This window comes from Dipodomys ordii, unplaced genomic scaffold (assembly GCF_000151885.1).
Source record: "Dipodomys ordii isolate 6190 unplaced genomic scaffold, Dord_2.0 Scaffold171, whole genome shotgun sequence".
NCBI classification, from domain to species: Eukaryota; Metazoa; Chordata; class Mammalia; order Rodentia; family Heteromyidae; genus Dipodomys; species Dipodomys ordii.
The window spans coordinates 1197724-1213966 of record NW_012267387.1 but is presented as its reverse complement, the minus strand read 5'-3'; the positions used below and the strand labels follow the sequence as shown (position 1 = coordinate 1213966).

The 16243-nt window shown below is 47.4% G+C and overlaps 1 protein-coding gene across 1 annotated transcript; it reads left to right on the top strand.

Moving 5' to 3' along the window:
* The first annotated feature begins 3102 nt into the window (after positions 1 to 3102).
* Positions 3103 to 5572, top strand: LOC105998724 (CD209 antigen-like protein E). Its single transcript, XM_013033513.1, has 8 exons — positions 3103 to 3182; positions 3296 to 3372; positions 3491 to 3580; positions 3837 to 3897; positions 4149 to 4234; positions 4478 to 4629; positions 4980 to 5066; positions 5450 to 5572. Exons 1-8 carry the CDS (start codon positions 3103 to 3105, stop codon positions 5570 to 5572), a joined length of 756 nt encoding a protein of 251 aa, XP_012888967.1.
* The last annotated feature ends 10671 nt before the right edge of the window (positions 5573 to 16243 follow it).

Below are 16243 nucleotides of genomic sequence, written 5' to 3'. Positions count from 1 at the left end.
CCTGTTCTAGATTGCAAGAAAAGATGATAGGTCCACTGCATCTTGTGAAGGGGCGCTGGACTGAGGAGAGTACCTGTTGGGAGATGGGTGTGACAATGTAAAAATGCCAGATGTATGAGTTATGTGCCTGGGGCTCCGCTTGAGTCTGGGCCATGAGTTGTACAGTTCCCAGAACACCAAGAACAAGGAAAAACATTATGCAGAATAGAAGAAGGTAAGAGAGGGAAAAAGAAAGTGGGGAAAGGTTGGCCGGGCGCTGGTGGCTCACGCCTGTAATCCTAGCTACTCAGGAGGCTGAGATCTGAGGATCATGGTTCAAAGCCAGTCCGGGCAGGAGAGACCGTGAGACTCCTATCTCCAATAAACCACCAGAAAACCGGAAGTGGTGCTGTAGCTCAAGTGGTAGAGTGCTCGCCTTGAGCTGAAGAGCTGAGGGACAGTGAGCGCCCAGAGTTCAAGCCCCACGGCTGACAAAAAAAAAAAAAGAAGAAAAAAGAAAGTGGGAAAAGGTATATATCTCTTTTGGGGTAAAGTTGGATAACATGTCTTGCAAGTATAAATTAGAAACTCAATCTAGGACAAAAGGAAGGGTAGGAGGCCCTGGGGTAGAAACAGAGTTTGGTCCACAATATATGGAGAAATGGATAGTAGTGGGATTGGGAGAAATGGGGGGTTACTCATCCATGGAGACCATGTACTCAGGATGTTTTGATGTTGTTGAGACAGAGGTCCTGTGGTGTAGGAGGGTGGCATGGGCTGATGGAGCTTTACATTACAGTTGTGATTCCAATGTGGGTGGCCCTGGACCTTCGAGGTCCAGGTGGAAAGCATAATAGGGTAGAGACCAACCCATTTAGTAGGTAGAGAAGGGGGGAACAGGAGGTACAGAGGGAGGGCTTAGAAGTGGCAGAGAAAGAAAAAGCTTGTATGTAGGGAATCTCTTTCCATTTTTCCAAGTGCTTACAGAAGTTGTAAAAGTACCACAAAATTCTGAGATCCAGGGTGCCCTTAAGTGGCCACTTTGAGTTGTGGTTGAATGTATGGAGGGGGAAATTTGGTTCTACAACTGAACAGGCCGGGTAAGAAGACCTCCCAAGTTGGGGGTCAGAGGGGATGTGTGAGAAGGACTCTCCCATGATGGGGAGGGAATGGTACTAGTTATGAGGGACAGTGGGCATCCTCAAAACTTGCTCGACTGGTAAAAGTATGGAGGAGATGTGTAGTGGGTGGAGGGAGTCCCAGAGCTTGGTACTAAGACTTTGGGAAATCAGTAACGGAACTCATTCACCAAGGAAGATCAGTGGATGTAGATGGCCGCTGCCCGCTGGTGGATGGAAAGTGAGAACATGAGGAGATGGGAGAGAATACCTTGGGTGATTTTCTGGGTAGACCAGAGGGGTCGGGGTTCCTGAAGCAGCTCAGATCCCCCAAGAGTGGGAAGAACAAGATCAACGGAGGGGCCCTGATCCGAGTCATGGCACCAGTGAAAGGCTTTCCAAGAAAAATCGCTCAGGTACTTGGCCACATACAACGGAAAAGGAGTTTTAATGTCAGTAACATGACAGGCTACCTCGCAGGCAGAGAATAGCAGCTGAGCAGGGCTGTAAGTACAGTTTTTCTTCTTTTTTTTTCTTTTTTTTTGGGTCCAGTCGTGGGCCTGAACTCTGGGTCTGGGTGCTGTCCCTCAGCTCTTCAGCTCAAGGCTAGCGCTTTACCGCTTGAGTCACAGTGCCACTTCTGGCTTTTTTCTTTTTGCTTATGTGGTGCTGAGGAATCGAACCCAGGGCCTTAAGCATGCAAGGCAAGTGCTCTACCACTGCTCTACCACTGAGCCACCTTCCCAGCCCTGTAAGTACAGTTTTATAAGGTTGGGTTCATGTGGAATATGAGAAAGAGACACTGAGTTGTGGAAAGGGTTAACATTTACAGATATAGCTTCACAAACAAGGGAGAGGGAAAATTGTATTAGGGGGAGGGGTTGCCATTTGAGATTGCAGCCACCTGCAGTCACCTGTTTTCAGGTAAAAGTGTCACCTGATTTCAGGGAAAAGCAGTTTTTGGTAAAAGTCTAAGGTGGCAGACTGGGTAAGAAGATGGAGGAGGAAAGGCTAACATCAGGGATCTCCTTTTTTTTTTAAGTCATTTTTGAGATATAGTCTATTGATTTTGCCTGAACTCAGCATCAATGAGCCTTCTCCCCCTTTCCTTTCGCAAAGATTCGGAGGCCCAGTGCTGGTGTGGAGATGCAGGCGTGGGACTGGTGATGTCCTTCTGTGGGAGATTTTCTCACATTGAGAAGAATGTTCTCATACAAAAGGCCCACAAAGGTGGTGCTGGTGGCTCAAGCCTGTGATGCTAGCTACTCAGGAGGCTGAGATCTGAGGACTTCCTGGGCAGAAAAGTCCATGACCCTCTTCTCTCCAATGAACCACCAAAGAGCTGGAAGTGGAGCTGTAACCCAAGTGGTAGAGTGCTAGCCTTGAGGAAAAGGAGCTCAGGGACTGTGTCCAGGCCCTGAATTCAAGCCCCAGGAACCACACACACACACACACACACACACACACACACACACACACATGCACACACAAACACACACACACAGAAGACAAAGGAAGGCTCATGTGGGAGTGAGCTGGCCATGTCACATGTTTCATGTAGAGCAACGTCTGTATGTCTATAATCTCAGCCATTTTCCCTGCTGAGGACCCACAGTTGACACTCATGTGAGTTCAGAACCTGAAACTTGGCCATGACAGCGGAGCCAGGGAGCCAGCCCACTGCACAGCTGAGGGAAACTGAGGCTCCAGCAGGTGGGGGCTGAGAATCGGTCATGCCTGGGGGAGCAATAGGGCAGGTGACCCCATAATTCACTGTCCAAACCGCCCTCCCTCCCCCCAGCACCCTCTCTTCTGGCTACATCAGGCATTGAGTTTCAGCCACCAACTTTCTGGGGCAGGGCGGGGATGTTCTCATCCTGTTCCTTGTTCTTCTTCCTCACTCAGAGAAATGGGCCTCAGCGGGGACTGTGGAGGTCAATATAGGGGTCAAATAAACCCCATGCCAGAGAGGAGACAGACAGAGGGCAGGAGAGAGGGGAGGAAGATGGCCAGAGAGCAGAAGGACCGGCAGCCAGTCAACCCAGGTGAGCTGGGGCCACTCTGGATGCTGCTGGAAAAGATGGGGTGCAGGTTCAGGGGTGGGGTGTGGGTCCAGTCTCAGGCTCAGGACTGGGAGTGCATGACCGAGTCTGCAGGCCTGCACATCTGAGCTCAGCCCTGTGCTCTGCCCCTTGCAGAGGTGGTCACTCCAAGAGGCTGGGCGGTCTCCAGGACAGCCCTGAGCTCAGGGCTCTCAGCTCCAAGGACCGGCCAGGTACTCGCCAGGGTGCTGGGGAAAGTAGGGGATCAGGGGTCCCCTCCAGGACAGGGGCAGAGGAGGGCAGGATCGGCCCCTGAGAGCCCAGCTCTGCCCCCATCTGCCGGTCCTGCAGAGCATCTGCCCCGCACCCCCTGGCTTCCCTTGCTGACCCTGCTGTGTCTGGGCCTCTGTGTGGTGCTCGGGGTGACCACAGTGGTTCAGGGTGAGTGAGGCTGGGGCTGGCCTGCTGGGCGGGGGCTTGGAGTTGGGGGGCTCACTGTCCTCTGGGGGTGACACTTGGTGGGTCCCTAGGCCCAGTGGGACTGGGATGTCCTGGCTGCCCCGCCCCCTGGGTAGCATGGCAGTGTACTGTCCCCCACACCCCCAAGCCCGACTCTCCATCCATGGAGACAGGAGGCCTTGGCCCCGGATTGTGTACACAGTGGGTGCTCATGAAGCCTGGGCTCTTCTCTCTGCAGTCTTCCGGATCCACTGCTCCCACCAAGAGAGGCACAGGCCCTGGAGAGCATGCAAGCTGGGGTGAGGGGCTGGACATGGGGTGGGGGGTGAGGTGGGGCTCAGGCTGTGGACAAGGTCCCTGGGCGGGTGTGCAGGTGTGAGGGCAGGAACCCCAAGGGAGGGCGCAGGCACTGGTGAGTGCCACAGGTCTCTGTCTGAGGTTCAGCGGTCTGCTCCAGGAACTGAGATTTGAGGGTCACTGTAACCCCAAGACAATGTTCTCACCAGGCATCCTCCATGCCAGGCACACAGCAGGCGCTTAATCATTGCAGTACTCTTCTTCTAATTCCTCAGGACCTCATTCAGTCAGGCTTGGAGCAGATCCACCAGCAGCTCAGTCACATCAACACCTCCCTGGGTAAGGCTCCAATGGCCGGGACAGAGGAAGTTGTGGGTTCATGGGAGAGGGTAGGGACCCCTCTGTGTTGTCAGCCTGAGGCAGCCACAGTAGAGCTGGGGTCTCTCATGCGTTCCCTAGTCGACCTGACAGCCCAATGCAGGGGCCTGGCTCTGGGTTATGAAGGCCTGGGCGGGGGGCAGAGGAGGTGTCTCTGGAGCCAAAGCCCCTCTCCCCCAGCTCAGCATCATCCCTGGCCCCCAGCTGTCCTGTGCAGGCCCTGCCCCTGGGTTTGGGAGCCCTTCCAGGGGAGCTGCTACCTCTTCTTGCACACCCTGGGGAGCTGGGAGGCCTCTGTCTCCTCCTGCCAGGACCTGGGGGCCCACCTGGTGGTTGTCAACAGCATTGCAGAGCAGGTGAGGGGACCTCCTTGCCTGGGCCTGGGATGGGGGGAGAGGGCCACAAAGGTCCTCTGCTGGGTGGGCAGCTGGTGGAGGGTAGGGGGAGATGCAGTCAGAGAAGGCTTCCTGGAGGAAGACTTCTAGTAGGCCTGTGACATGGGCATGGACTGAGACACAAGCCAGGACATTCCATCATATGTGTGTATGTATCTACATCCACAGCATGTATGTTTGTGCCAGTGCAGATGTGATGAGGAGCTCTAGGCTGGACTGCAGAAAGAACTTCCAGGGAGGGAGAGCAGAACAGGAGTATTTGCATAGTAAATGGTGTTCAGGGGTCTTCTTCCTGTTCCTCCCCTCCCCAGAGGTTTCTGAGGTACTGGGACATCAGGAAGAACAAGCATACTTGGATCGGCCTCAGTGACCTCAGAAGTGAGGGCTCCTGGCACTGGGTGGGACAACAGCACCCTCATTCTCAGGTGAGCCCCAGAGGCTAGCAGTTTAGCACTTGAGCCACAGCTCTACTTCCGGCTTTTTGGTGGTCCATTGGAATTAAGAATCTCATGGACTTTCCTTCCTGGGCTGGCTTTGAACCTTGATCCTCAAAGCTCAGTCTCCTGAGTATCTAGGATGACAGGTGTGAGCCACCAATGCCCAGCCCAAGAAACATACTAAATGTGGCGTTCTGAGATTTGGGGGGTGGGTGGCTGGGTGACAGTTTTGGTCTAATGAGCCTGGGGGATGTTTGAATGTACATTTTGGAAAGCCCTGGCCCCCAATTCCTGGATAATTGTTTTTTGGAGATCAGTGACCCCACATTGCAAAGGCAGTTTAGAGAAGGGGCTGGGTGATCTGGGGGTTCATTCGCTCTGCAATGGTGTTTCCTAGTTTCTGGAAAGAGGGGGAACCCAATAACAATGAGGATGAGGACTGCGTAGAGCTGTTTATGGACGAGTAGAATGACAGTGCACTGCCCAAAACTTCTGGGTCTGTGAATATCCCTCAGTCCTCTGCCCTGACCTTTGAGGGACTCTGCTGCCCATGTGTTCATGGACTTGGGGTGCAGGGCCTGCTCTTCAGCTCCATCTCAATCCTTATGTCTTCTGCACCAAGATCTTTGCATCAACTTCCCCATGGCTGCCCCTCCCTGAGCCACTGCGCCTCCCTCCTCCTCTACGAAGGTCCCAGCCCCTCTTTCCAGCCCAGGGCCTCCCCTCAACCATGTCACACTGGGCACCCCAAGCTCAGTGGCACAGCACCTGCCTGGCACCACAAAGAAATAAATGAATTCCCATGTGGTGTGATGTGTTCCATTCAATCTATTGTTGTTATTTCCTGGGGCTGTTTTAATTAGTGTAGCTTTGGAACAGGTTCAATGGTAATAGAATCTTGTCATCTTTCAATGTCTGTGGTCTACTACTGTGTGTTTCCTAGATGCATTTTTGAGTCAGGTTTTAATTTAGGTTTGGAATACGCACACATCTCTCCATTCATTCCTTCATAAACCAATGATCATTCAGTGCCCTTCATTAAAATGTTACGGTTTTCTTCCTGTATATGTTTTAGATTATGATGCAGAGTTTTATGATACTGTGACAAATTATCACAAACTCAATGGGTTAAAAATGTCAAAAGTTAGCCGGCGCCAGTGGCTCATGCCTGTAATCCTAGCTATTCAGGAGGCTGAGATCTCAGGATTGCGGTTCAAAGCCAGCCCTGGCCTGAAAGTCTGTGAGACTTATCTCCAATAAGCCACCAGAAAACTGGAAGTGGCACTGTGGCTCAAGTAGTAGAGTGCTCGCCTTGAGCTGAAGAGTGCAGGTACAGCACCTAAGCCCAGAGTTCAAGCCCCACGACTGACAAAAAAAACAAAAAACAACCCCCCCCCAAAAGTTAAAAGGTAGTGGGTGCTACAGGTGGCTCACACCTGTAATTTTAGCTACTCAGGAGGTTGAGATCTGAGTATCACAGTTTGTAGCCAGCCCAGGCAAAAATTCCATGAGACCCTGATCTTCAATAAACTACTCAGAAAAAGCTGGAAGTGGAGCTATGGCTCAAGTGGTAGAGTATCAGCCTTAAGCCAAAAAAGCTCAGGAACATGCCCAGGCCAAGTTCAAGACTCTGGATTGCAGTGTGTGAATGTGTGTGTGTGTGTGTGTGTGTGTGTGTGTGTGTACATCAAAATCTTACTCTCACAGATCTGGAGTCTAGAGCTTGTTTATTATTTCTCTTGCTCTCAGAAAGGGACCCCACTGGGTCCCCACTTCGTGCTGGGCGAGAGGCAGGACACACACAGCCCTCTGAGCTTGGGCCCCCTGGGTTTCTCAACCATCCGTACAGTGCCACCAGCCTCTCCAGGCAGCCTCTGCCACAGGCTGACAGCACAGAGCCCACAATCCTGCCTCCTTACCTCTGCCTAGGCTGGGCCTCCTCCTGCTCTGCCTCCCCTCCTCCATCATCCCACAAACCTCAGGAGTTGGAGACCACATCAGTGTTACCAGATCTGCCCATTCTCTCCCCCTCCCCGCACTGGTCCCTCCGGACACTGCAGCCCCCAGGAAGGACTGGTTCTGCCTGGTATCTGTCCTACAGTCAGCTATTTCCCCTGGCTAGCAGGCTCCCATCACTTCCTGCTAATGAAGAGTGGCGGAGCTTCACCTTCTGGCCAGGGCTGGAGAGGGGCAGCTTCCCATCTCAGGGGAAGTTCTTCCTTCACCGAGCAAGTGCCAGACTCTGAGTTCAAACCCAAGTACGACCAAAAAGAGACAACAAAAAGATATCAATGAAAGAAACAAAAAAGAAAGCATTGTTGGAATCACAGTGTATACAGATTTTTTTCAGGTCGACATATAGATTATGCATATAATATATATAATAATTATGCATAATATATAACATAATAATATATATTATGCATTGGTCATGGGTCTTGAACTCAGAGGCTGGGTGCTGTCCCCAAGTTCCTTTGCTCAAGGCTAGTGCTCTACCATTTTGAGCCACAGTGCCATTTCCAGTTTTTTGGTGGTTAATTGGCAGTAAGAGCCTCACAAGGCCATGTGCTGGTGGCTCACACTTGAAATCCTAGCTACTCAGGAGGCTGAGATCAGAGGATCACAGTTCAAAGCCAGCCTGGACAGGAAAGTCCATGAAACTTTATCTCCAATTAACCACCAGAAAACTGGAAGTGGTGCTGTGGCTCAAGTGGTAGAGAACTCACCTTGAGCTGAAGAGCTCAGGAACAGCACCCAGGCCCAGAGTTCAAGCTCTATGACCAACAAAAAAACAAAAAAGAAAAAAGAGCCTCACAGACTTTTCTGCCCATGCTGGCTTTGAACTGTGATCCTCAAATGTCAGCCTCCTGAGTAGCTAGGATCGCAGGTATGAGCCACTGGTGCCTTGATCTGCTTATTTTATTTTTAAAAACTACAACGTTAAATAAGGTATCTAGTGCAATGGTGCCCCCTTCTGGGACTCTGGCAACATGCACTTAAGTCAGTTTTCTTGGTAGCAAGGAAGGATGGAGCCATTGCCAACTTCTGCTTCTCTTGTCTCCATGGACACAGACAGTCTTGATTTGCTTCTAGCTGGTCTCTCTTTTTGCTTTGACCTTCCCCAGGAGCTGCGATCTTCCAGATTGTCCCTTTCATTCATGCATGTATTCCATTTTCTGTTGTGGTAAGTCCTGCAAGTAGGTGTGTACACACACAACTCATTTGCATTATATTATTATTGTTATTATTATTATTTTGGTTGGTTGTGGAACTTGAATTCTGGGCCTGGGCATTTTCCCTGAGCTCTTCAGCTCAAGGCTAGCGCTCTACCACTTGAGCCACAGTGCCACGTCCATTTTTTTTTAATGTGGTGCTGAGGAATCAAACTCAGGGCTTTATGCGTGCTAGGCAAGTATAAGCCACATTTCCAGCCCCTATATTACTATTATTATTATTATTAATAATAATAATGTATTTTTATTGTAAAGATACTGTACGGGAGTTACGGTTACATGAGTAAGGTAATGAGTCCATTTCCTATTGAGCATTGTTACCCCCTCCTTTGTTTTTCCCTTACTATCCCTTTCCTTCCCACCTCCCCAACTCCTCCCTCCCCCACCCAAAGTTGTAAAGTTTGTTTTCAACATAGTGTCTTGTACACTTGTTGTTACAATGTCAACCTGTATCCTTATTTCAGCTTTTTGTTATTTCCCTTGTATATACAAGATGCAGGACACTGGGATCAAATACAGTGATAATAGAGGTTATACCATGGGGGAAGAACATACAAAGAAACAAAAAAATCACATAGTACATTATAAGTACATTAAAAAGAACAGCAAGAAAGATAAAATCTCTTGTGTCCCTATTTTGGAGTTCCTTTCACTTAGCATCAGCTTATCTGGTCATATGCACATAGCTTTTGACCTCTTCTGCTTGTCCTAGACATATAGTAATTATTGCAGATAAGGGAAACTATGGGACCTATATTTCTTTGGGTCTGGTATTATTATTATTATTATTGTCATTGTCATTATTATTGCTGGTTTTGAACTCAGGGCCTGGGAACTGACCCTAAACTTCTTTTCCTTAAGACTAGTGCTCTACCACTTTGAGCCACAGCTCCACTCCTTGTTTTCTGGTTGTTAATTGGAGCTAAGAGTCTCCCAGACTTTTCTGCCCAGTCTGGCTTTAAAAAACAATCTTCATACCTCAGCCTCCTGAGCAGCTGGGATTACAAGCATGAACCACCAGCACCTTACTTACTCAGGGCTTGAGCACTATCCCTGAGCTTCTTTTGCTCAAGGCTAGCACTCTACCACTTGAGCCACAGTACTACTTCTGGCTTCTTCTGTTTATCGGGTACTGAGGAATTGAACCAAGGGCCTCATGCATGCTAGGCAAGCACTCTACCACGAAGTACACTCCTAATCCCCATTCTTATTAATTTTTTTTGGACGGTAAAGGGACTTGTTTTCTAGGCAAGTGCTCTACCACTTCAGCCATGCTTCCAGTCCTCCCCACTCCTTTTGTGTTAGTGCTAGGGCTAACTTGCTTGCCTGAGCACTGTTCCTGAGCTTTTTCACTCAGAGCTGGTGCTCTACCACTTGAGCCACAGCTCCATTTCTGGCTTTTTTGAGCTTCATTGGAGAGAAGAGTCTCACAGATTTTCCTGCCCACAAAGCCGAAAGTGGAAGAGTGGCTCATGCCTGTAATCTTAGCTACACAGGGGACTGAGATCTGAGGCTGGTGGTATGAAGCCAACCCCAGAAAGAAAATCTGTGAGACTCTTATCTCCAATTAACCATCAAAAAGCCAAAAGTGAAGCTGTTGCTCAAGTGATAGAGTTATAGCCTTGAGCACAAAACCTCAGGGACAGTGCCTAGACCCTGAGTTCAAGCCCCAGTACTGGCACAAAAGAAAGAAATCATTGCAATCTCTTGTGTCTTGGTCTAGGTTCCCAAGCTGTCAGCCCCTATGTGTGGGAGCAGGAAAGGGATGAGATTTATAAAGGCACTGACCCAGTGGAAGGCTGGAGTTGGTGAGTGACAGGATGGGAAAAAGAGTCTCCAGAGGCCTGGGAATGTGTTTAAGTGGTATCACTTTGCTTGAGTTCCCCTGTCCTCTTTGAACCTCCGTTTCCTCATCTGTGAAATGAGAGCATTGGGTAATAGCCAGGAAGATACTTGGGGGTCACAGGGGCTTTGTACACAGCAGGTACTCAGTCTCTAGGCCTCTGTTCTAGCTCTCAGGTTCCTACATCCCTTCCAGTCTAGAGGAGATTAAGCCAGGACTCCTGGGTTCTTCTGGGATAGGGTGAGACTCAATGTGGAGAGGGAGGGGGGGCTCCTCAGGGTGCTGTGGGGTGGAGGACTTGAAGGCTGGGCAGACACAGGAGCATGGACATACACAGTGATGAGAAGGCTGGGTGCTGGTATTCCTGCCTGTAATCCTAGCTACACAGGAGACTGAGATCTGAGGATTGTGGTCTGGGCAGGAAAATCTGAGACTTTTTTTTTTGTCAGTCATGGGGCTTGAACTCAGGGCCTGGGTGCTGTCTCTGAGCTTTTTCACTCAAGGTGATAGTGCTCTACCACTTTGAGCCACGGCACCACTTCCTGTTTTCTGGCGGTTAATTGGGAAGTCTCATGGACTTTCTTGCCCGGGCTGGTTTTAAACTTCGATTCTCAGATCTCAGCCTTCTGAATAGCAAGGATGACAGCTGTGAGCCACCAACACTTGGCAAGACTCTTTTTTTCCCTAAAAACTAAAGCTGGAAGTAGAGTTGTGGCTCAAGTGGTAGAGTACCAGCCTTGAACAGAACAAACAAAAATAAATCTCAGGGTCAGTGCTTAGGCCATGAGTTCAAACCCATGACCGTCAGAAAAACAGCAACAACAAAATCCCACACCCTCTTCAGCAAGAGGATTCCTCTCAAACATCAAAGATAAGAGACAGCTCCAAGGCCAGGCTCTACACCCAGGTACATCACTGATGAAGAATAAATCATGGGGGGTAGGAAGTGTGGCCACCCACCCCTCCCCGTGGTAGAATCCTAGTCAATAAATGAAAGCATCAGGTACTGAGTTTGAATCCTGGTCTTGGACCTAAAAAAAAAAAAAAGAAAAAGAAAAGAACAGAGCACATCTACCTATGGGTACAAAACAGTTACAAACTGTTTGCACAGACGCCCTTCCACAGAGGGCAGAGGCTCACATTGTCAGAGTCTTTGCAGCCTCAGGAAGAACTGGAGGACTGATCGGTGGAAGAACTGGTAGTTCTGACAAGTCCGAGAATGGGGAGATGGAAAATGCTGCAGAATTTAGAGCTGGTACATGGAACCATGGCAGATGGCAAGCTTTAGAAATTTTGGCTCTGCAATAAACATGCTTTGTCTCGTTTGAGCAAGTGAAAGTTTGTTTTCAGCCAGGCAACAGAGGCTCATGCCTATAACCTTAGCTACTCTGGAGGCTGAGATCTGAGGATCTGAGGTTCGAAGCCAGCCAGTTCACAAAAGTCCCATGAGACTCTTTATCTCCAATTAGCCACTCAAAAAACGAAAGTGGCAGTGTGGCTCAAGTGGTAGAGGACTCATCTTGTGCACAAAGAAGCTCAGGGACAGTGCCCAAGCTCTGAGCCCATGACCAACTACAACAACAAAAAAGAAAGTCTATTCTTTCAGCACCTGGGTCACGTGGTCGACACGTACCCCCCATTCATGCAGTTCCTTCTCTCTGTCTATGGCCCCTGGAATATTTGTCAGATAGCTCTACAACTCTCTTCATATTAGAGGCTTTGTGTCTTGGGCAAGAATATGTTTGTTGTTCCCTTATCACCCCCCCCCCAACTTTCCCCTTGGCTTTCAGGGTGTGGCTGGGACCCATATTTGTAACTTTCTGGGTGAGTTTCAGGGGCTGGTTGAGTTTCCTGAATCTTCTAAGCTCCTTTGGCTGAGATCAGAGGTATTTCTGGCACCTGCAGCTGCTCTGTCTTTGGGGGGCTTTAACCACATCCTGAAAACTTCCTAACCATCCCATCCACCTGCTTACCTTCCATCCCCTGAGTACCTTTGTCTGCGAATCATTTATGGTAGCCATACCAACAGAAATCTAGAGATTCAATGTAATTCCTGTCAACTATCCCTGTCAACTATTCCAAAAAAAATGTGAGAGAGGAGGGGGAAAGTAAAATGAAGGAGGAAAAAAAAGATCTCCCTGGGCTAAGAAGGTGGCTCAGTGGTAGAGTACTTGTCTTGCATACATGAGGCCCTGAGTTCGATTCTTCAGCACCACATAAAGCCGGAAGTGGCACTGTGGCCCAAGTGGTAGAGTGCTAGCCTTGAGCTGAAGAGCGGAGGGATAACACCCAGACCCAGACCCAGAGGGGCCCATGACCTGATTGTTTACAATTTGTGTATATTTTCCATTTTTCTTTTTCTTTAGAATTACTGTTTTTGTTGTTGTTATTGTTTTGTTTCACTTTGCTGGTCCTAAGGCTTGAACTCTGGGCCTGGGCTCTGTTCTTGAGCTCCTATTGCTCAATGCTAACTACTCTATCACAGCACAACTTCCAGTTTTTTCTCTGATTTAATTGGATAAAAGTCTCATTGACTTCCTGTTCAGGCTGGTTTCAAACTGCGATCCTCAGATATCAGCCTCCTGAGTAGCTAGGATTACAAGTGTGACCCACCGGCACCCGGCTATTACTGGGGTTTTGAAGGCAGAGTCTTGTGCTTGCAAGGAAAGTGCTCTACTACTTGAATCACACCCCCTAAATTAATTTGAGCCATGTCCCATCACTCAAGGCATGCCCCTTAACTATTTGAGCCCTGACATTACCACTTGAGGCATACCTGTAGGTTTACAAAAACACCTGTTATGTTTTGTCTTTGGTGCTGGTACTGGAGCTTCAACTCAGGGTTTGGGCACTGTCTCCTAGCTTTTTGCTCCAGGCTGGTGCTCTACTACTTGAGCCACAGCTCCACTTCTGGCTTTTTGGTATTTAATTAGAGATCGAAGTCTCATGAACTTTCCTGCCCAGACTGGCTTCCAACCACGATCCTCAGATCTCAGCCTCCTGAATAGCTAGGATTACAGGCACCAGCCCCCAGTGCATGATGATGTCTGTCCTGATATTTATTATTTCATCTCATCTGCTAGTTTGGGGTTTAGCTATGACTTGTATTTTTAAGGAGTTTAAGGTGCATCCTTAGGATGTCCATTTGAGGCCTCTGTTTTACTGATACAGGCTCTCGTAGCTATAAACTTTCCTCAGAGAACTAACTGCCTTTGTTGTGACCTAGAAGGTTCTGGAAAGCTGGGTTTTCATGTTCATTGTACTCTTAGGGACTTTTTGAATTAAAAACCTACTCATCAGTCATCAACGTGTTGTTCAGCATCCAGGAACCTGAAAGTTTTCTGTAGTTTCTTTTGCTGTTAACCTCTAGTTTCATTCCACTGTGTTAAGACAGGACCCAGGGGATGATTTCAACTTTCTTGTATTTGCTGAGATTTACTTTATGTTCTAGGGCAGGATCAGTTTTGGAGACAGTTCCACGAGCTTCTGAAAAGAACGTATATTGTGTAGTTGTTGGCTGAAATATTTTGTAGGTGTGAGTTAGGACCGATGGCTCTCTGGTATCATTTTAAAAATTAATTTCCTTTTTATTATTATGGAGGTGATGTACAGAGAGATTGCAGTTACATGAGTCAGGTAATAAATACATCTCCTTTCATACAGTGTCTTCGGCTCCTCCCTTCTGTCTCCCCCTACAAATTGTATAGTTCACTTTCATCAATGGCCACTGAGCTCCACTGCTGCAGTTTTCACCTTTTCCTCTCAAGTTCTGTATCCTCCTCCCAACCTTTCCAAAGATGTACACTTGAATACACCAGACGTGAGGTAAAGAAGAAAGACTCAGCTGGGCACCAGTAGCTCATGCCTGTAACCTTAGCACTCAGGAGGTTGAGATATGAGGATTGTGTTTCAAAGCTAGCCTGGGCAGAAAAGTCTCTGTAAGACTCTTATTTCCAGTTAAGTGCTTAAAAACTGGAAGTGTTGTTGTGGCTCCAAGGTAGAGCACTAGCCTTGAACAAAAGAGCTCAGGGACAGTGCCCAGGCCTTGAGTTCAAGCCCCACTACTGACCCCCCCAAAAAAACCCCAAAAACTAAAGACTTAAAAAAAGACAGAGAAAGAAAGAAAGAAGTCTTTTATTTCCATATCTTGGAGTTGGTTTCAGTATTTTATAAAGATATGAAGAGGCATTTAGGCATTGTGTCTTTGTGTTTCTCTCCTAAGAGTATCCTCATTTGGCCTCACTATGTGTAAGTCTACTAGAATCCTGCATAATTTATTATATCCTAGTGTATTTTAGATCTAATTTTATGGTTTTATTTATTTATTTATTTTTGCCAGTTCTGGGGCTTGAACTCAGGGCCTAGGCACTGTCTCTGAGCTTCTTTTGCTCAAGGCTAGCACTCTACCATATGAGCCACAGCTCCACTTCCAGCTTTTTCTGTGTATGTGGTACTGAGGAATCAAACCCAGGGGTTCATGCATGCTAGGCAAACACTCTACCACTGAACCACATTCCCAGCCCCTATGGTGTCATTTAAATAAAATTTCTTTGTTGAGTTTTTGTCTAGATATACTCTTGTGAGAGTGCAGTATTGAAATCCCCTACGATCTCGCATTATGGGGGTCTATCTATGTTTTAAAGTCAATGTTGTTTTGGCCAGATTAGATGTGTTTCTTTTTCTTTTTAAAAATTTTTAATTTTATTTAAAATTTTTTTTTTGCCAGTCCTGGGGCTTGAACTCAGGACCTGGACACTGTCTTTAAGCTATTTTGCTCAAGGCTAGCACTTTGCCACTTGAACCACAGTGCCACTTCTTGCTTTTTCCGTTTTACTTGGTACTGAGGAATTGAACCCAGGACTTCATGCATGCTAAGCAAGCACTCTACCATTAAGCCACAGTCCCAGCCCCTAGATGTGTTTCTTGTAGGCAACAGATGGTTGAGTTGTGACTTTTGATCCAAGCAAGTTACCATTCTATGTCTTTTAATTAGGGGACTTGAATCCATTGAAAATGAATATTAAAAGTATTGAAAGTATGAGCTTTTAAAAAACGAAATAGTGTTAAGCTCCTTCCTGCTTCTTCTATACATCTACTCATCTGGTGGAATTTGTTTTGTTCACTTTTTTATGCTTATGTTCATCTTCCTCTTCTGTGTGCAGGATGTCTTTGCTTAACTTCTTTTGTACCAGTTTATTGGTGATAAATTATTTTAGTTTTTATCATGGAATGTTTTGATTTTTCCCTTGTTATGAATGAGAGCTTTCTTCTTTCTGCTTTTGGTAGTATTTTTACTTTTTTTAAAAACATTTTTCTCTGTGCTTATTGTTTTAACTATAATATTATAGTTTTTTTCAGATAGCTCATTCTTCTGGTTGGAAGTGACCCATTTGAAGAATCATTTTCGCAATAGGCTTTTAGTCATCTGCAGTCTTTCCTTCAGGTTAGTCTTTACATTGTCACAAATTTAGGTGTTCACTGGGTAGATGTGGTATTTCTGTCCCCTGGGTTGAAGATGTATTATAACTCTAATAGATTTGACAATTCAAACCCCAAGCAGATTTTTTTTTTTGTGCCAGTCCTGGGCTTGAACTCAGGGCCTGGGAACTGTCCCTGAGCCGCTTTTGCTGAAGGCTAGTACTCTACCACTTGAGCCACAGCGCCACTTCCGGCTTTTTTTTTCTTTTTGCTTATGTGGTGCTGAGGAATCGAACCCAGGGACTCAGGCATGCAAAGCAAGCGCTCTACCACTGAGCCACCTTCCCAGCCCCCCCAAGCAGATTTTTTATTGACAGTAAATATGACTTATTAATGATATCTATACAACAAAACCATCCTTCCCTGAGTCTTGGGGGAATCTCATATTCAAAGCATAACAATCCCCAAATGAAGAGCATCTTAAGGAACTCAGGTACATGAAAAGTCTTTTAAGGGAAGGAAAGGAGGTTCAGGGGGATAATGGGAAGGAAGGCTACATGCTTATTAGGTCTTCATCATATGCAGCTTGGATTATTGCCTATGTGCTAGAGTTTCCTTAACATAACAACCCATGATCACTTCCA